The sequence below is a fragment of the Zingiber officinale genome, chromosome 1A (genome assembly GCF_018446385.1).
Source record: "Zingiber officinale cultivar Zhangliang chromosome 1A, Zo_v1.1, whole genome shotgun sequence".
Classification (NCBI taxonomy): domain Eukaryota; kingdom Viridiplantae; phylum Streptophyta; class Magnoliopsida; order Zingiberales; family Zingiberaceae; genus Zingiber; species Zingiber officinale.
The window spans coordinates 46,445,104-46,449,207 of NC_055987.1; the positions used below are offsets into that span (position 1 = coordinate 46,445,104).

The 4,104-nt window shown below is 38.3% G+C and overlaps 1 protein-coding gene across 3 annotated transcripts; it reads right to left on the minus strand.

Annotated features, from left to right (window-relative positions):
• Positions 1–401: 401 nt before the first annotated feature.
• LOC122024285 (TOM1-like protein 1) lies at positions 402–3,608 on the minus strand. Of its 3 annotated transcripts, XM_042582879.1 has the most exons (5): positions 3,445–3,608; positions 2,664–2,725; positions 2,053–2,586; positions 1,631–1,876; positions 402–1,006 (listed from the first exon to the last, which is right to left on the minus strand). In XM_042582879.1, the coding sequence occupies exons 2-5, from the start codon at positions 2,667–2,669 to the stop codon at positions 590–592; spliced, it is 1,203 nt and encodes a 400-aa protein (XP_042438813.1). In that variant the 5' UTR covers positions 2,670–2,725; positions 3,445–3,608; the 3' UTR covers positions 402–589. The 3 variants fall into 3 exon arrangements, with proteins under 3 accessions (XP_042438813.1, XP_042438828.1, XP_042438821.1); XM_042582894.1 differs by lacking the exon at positions 2,664–2,725; XM_042582887.1 differs by lacking the exon at positions 2,664–2,725 and having other exon boundaries at positions 2,053–2,614; positions 3,445–3,607.
• Between the last annotated feature and the right edge of the window lie 496 nt (positions 3,609–4,104).

Genomic DNA, 4,104 nt, shown 5'->3' on the forward strand with positions numbered 1-4,104 from the left:
AATTGTTATTATATAATTATTTATGGAATTAACTATTTATTTCTTTTCTTATGTTTCTCCAATATCTTGTATTAATGTTTTCAAATATAAATCATAGTTGAACATTGAATATCAAAATAATTAATATTAATATTTATATATGGATTAATTAGTTGATCCATTCTACAATTTTTTTAATTTATACAAAATTATTTACTTGTAATCTAAACTATCTTATCATTTTCATTCACACAACAATATTATTAATTAATAAATGTTACATCCTAAATTTCATTTTAAATTATATCACAATATATTTAACTCTCAATTAATTTCTCCCCTAATTCCATAAATATTATGTCTCCTTGAGCTTTTTAATAGCATCTAACATTTGCTTGACATGTCTTTGTTAATAGTAAAAATGATATAAACGAGCAGATTTATCTTTTCAGGTCCAACAGCTATAACAACCGAATGGAAATCAGAACAGCTAGACCACAGTAGTTAGTTTCTTACAGTGATATACCACCGAAGTCTGAATATGAGAAATGAAGAAACACAAAACACCACCACAAATTCCAGGCTTTACCTATAAACAATAGGAAGATACTTAGAAGGTGATCAGATCATCCTTTTGTTGCTGATGCTTCCTTTTTGGATCTTGATCCTCAGATGTGCTGCCTCCCTTGGTGCCAAAAATCATCTCGTCAAGGTCGTTCAGGATGTCATCGTCGCCGCTAGACTTGGTCCTCGAACCAGCAGGTTTTCTGACGAGAACATCTTCTCTACTGACCCGAGGAGAATCTTCAGGTTCCACAGCAACTGGTATCATTGCGGGTTCAGGTTCAGACTGTACCAACGGAGGCTTCTTCAGCTCTTCATACTTGGAGAGGACCTTCTGAAGCTCATCGTTCACATTCAAGGCCTCAAATAGAACTACTTCATTGTCAGCTGCAGTCTCAATGATTCTCTGGACAGTGTATTGGCTTTGTTGGCATTGTAGGAAGAGGGTCTTTGTCAAATCATCCTGCCCATAAGAAAATATTAGTGGAAAAAACACTAGATTTGAGCGACTCTTATGCGTAAATTGTACAAAGATTCCTTCTAAGAGCCACACGATCAAAGAAGGGGGGCCTTGATGCTAATAGTGAACAAAATTACAATGCAAGAGGCCTTCATGCTATCAGTGGACAAACCTAGAATGTAGGGGGCCTTACTGTGCGAATCGTGTGAACCGGCTGATTTAATCGCAGTTGTTTGTGTGGCTATTAAGGGAAAGTGAAGAGCCAGGATTGAATCAGCCCCAAATTGTGAAGCTATTAAAGGGGCTTTCATGTGGTTTCATGAGAAGGTCTCTCCAATATAACCCAGTGAACTGAGACTTCCAGAAGTTCATAACATGAAACCTATTTTGAATATAAAACTATGTTTCAAATTGAAATCACGTGAGACTGTCAAAAAAAACATACTTAACTACCGGTGACGAAACAGTCTATACACTACCTAGAGATAAAAATGACTAGTAGATGAAGAACAACATACAAAAGCAAGATTGAATCAGATAAACACTACAAAACCTACACATTCTTTTATACAAAAGATAAAAGAAAGCATGTGTAAGGAAATATACACATACAAACAAATAAATCACCTGAAGAGCTTCTTGATGAGGCAAGGAGGAGAGAACTGTTGACAGAAGTTCAAGACTGTTGCGAGCAACATCAAATGTTTCCTTTATCTGTTCAGCTGTAAAACTAAATGTGGGTACATCATCATAAGTATGTTGAGATAAACTATCATACGCTTCAGTCTCCGTAACTGAACGTGGTGGTGTAAAAATTGGAGCTAAGCTTTCACTATCTCGTCCTGGAAAACGAATGCCTCTAGATTTCAAGCTCTATGAAAAAAAAAGGAATCAGATAATGCTTTGGAGCACCCAAAGTGCAATACAGAAACTATAAATATTGTGTTACAAATGGAAGGTCCAGAACTAGTAGAAAGTATCATAGTTGTATTGCTTCATGTTGTTATCTAACAAAATAACCAGAGGTATTTGTTAAAACGTGCTAATACCTTATAAGTTTCCTCATATACTGGTAAATATCGGAGCTCATCACCAGACTCTCCCCATGCTTCAATCATGATAAGAGCCTTATTCCTGTTATTTACAACAGTCTGAGGATCATCAATAAGTTTGACCATCTCATCAAGGATTCGTTCTGCAGCAACCTCAGAGAAAGCCTTCTCACAGTTTTTTACACAGGTCTCAAGAAGAACTAAAGCAAGATATTGGACCCTAGGATCCTTCAACATGATCCGTTTCTTTATGCCGCGGATAAAATCAATACTGTTGAACTTTTCACTATTAATCATGTCACATATCTCAAGGTTAGAAGACCAGTCAGGACCCTCTAGATTCTCTGATGTCGCTTCCTCCACAATCTTCTCAGCTTGGTTCTGACCTTGAAATATTTCCTTCATCTTGAAACTCATGGAGCTCATGCCGTCTTTCATTTTCCTGCTCACCTCAGCACCCCCAATTTTTAGACGCTCACCAAGGGCACTGACTTTATCCATCAAATTGTCACTCATTTTCGTTGCTCCAAGCTAAACTTAAAAAGTAAGTGATTGAAACCTAGGATTAGAATGGAGGCAACAAAAAACTTGAGGTCAGACATCCTTACCTCCATGCAACGATAAAGAGATATTAATAATTAACTGACACCAGTAAATTTCACCTACTAATCTGCAAAAGCAATTAATAGTTACCCTAATTAACTAGTTATTTTTGTATACCTATCGTTTGATACAAAAAAACTGGCAATATGCATTCAGTATATGGAGTAAAAAAGGGAGAAAGGACAAAAAGAAAGCTAATCACGTCGAAAGTGCAAATATGCGCTATCCCATAACCAAAACAAGGAAAATAATATGGATCAATTTCAAATGCAACAAATTTTACAGGTCGGCACTATGATTTGCTGGTTTTCTTTTATAGAAGGGATTAAAGAGCCTAAATAGAAGGGACTGAAGGGCCAAAAGAATAAACAGGAAAAAAAACAAGTACAACGAGGATAACAAAATTTACCACTTGAGACGCCTACGGAACATTATCTAGGGTTTGTGAGGCATTAAGATGCTGATTTGGGGGAAAAATTTAATCTTTCCCCACAATAAACAGGCAAACAAGATTCTTTTAACTGCGGGCCATTGTTAGGATGAAAACAAAATATAGATTCAAAACGAACAGTAACCCACAGATTCAAGATCGAAGCCGGCAAATCGCACGCGATGCAGTGAGGTCGATTATCTATAACTAAAAGTCAATAAACATCAGTCCTTTAGAACCCACAGCAAGGAACGACCTGACTGTCAATAGAAGCTTAGGTAGTTCAAACGATCGGAATGTTTTCTCGCCCAAAATTGAAGTAACAAACCAGATCTGTAAAAAAAAACAGAAATTACCCGGAGATCAAGCGGCAACGCGAAATGACAAAGGAGTTGGGAGCGAGCAGAAGACGGCAGACTTCGGTTCCCTCGTCTTTCTCTACTGCCGCTGCTTCTCTTTCCTTCCGCCGTGGAGATGTAGACTTCGTCGCAAATTCCTCTTCCTAATGTTCACCAACTAATTCTCTAGCCTTGCACATGTACCATTTACTTCATTGTGAAGTTAGGCGGGGCCTCTTATTTCTGCGAGTGAAAGATCGGGTATGTTGTTGAGTGCAAATCGACATATGTTAACGTAAGAGGTGGTTAAGAAGTGGAAGATTCGGGCTGTTGAATTTGGGCCTAAATGGGCCAACCCAAATAATGTCCGGTAACGAAGGCATCTCCACCTGCTTCTCATGGTCAACTCCCGGTTGTTAGTCATTTCCCAACCAGACACGTGGCCATTTCGCGGATGGTTCTATACAGTCAGTCCTCTCTGGAGAACCCTGGAACGTGTCCTGTCTGTTTCAAAAATATCGACCCGATCAACGGCTCAAGATCAATATCGTACCATTTTTACCTTTATTGAGTCATTCAGGACCGTCGGATTTACAGTACGTCGGCAGGGGTAAAGTTCGCTTGCGTTTGGCGCAAGAAAGACAAGACGGACCGACCGTCCGATATATGTATGCTATC

Coding starts and splice junctions, on each gene's coding strand:
- LOC122024285 (XM_042582879.1), bottom strand. Junction 1,877..2,052: donor TATATGAGGAAACTTATAAG/GTATTAGCACGT, acceptor TTTTTTTCATAG/AGCTTGAAATCTAGAGGCAT. Junction 1,007..1,630: donor CTCATCAAGAAGCTCTTCAG/GTGATTTATTTG, acceptor TCTTATGGGCAG/GATGATTTGACAAAGACCCT.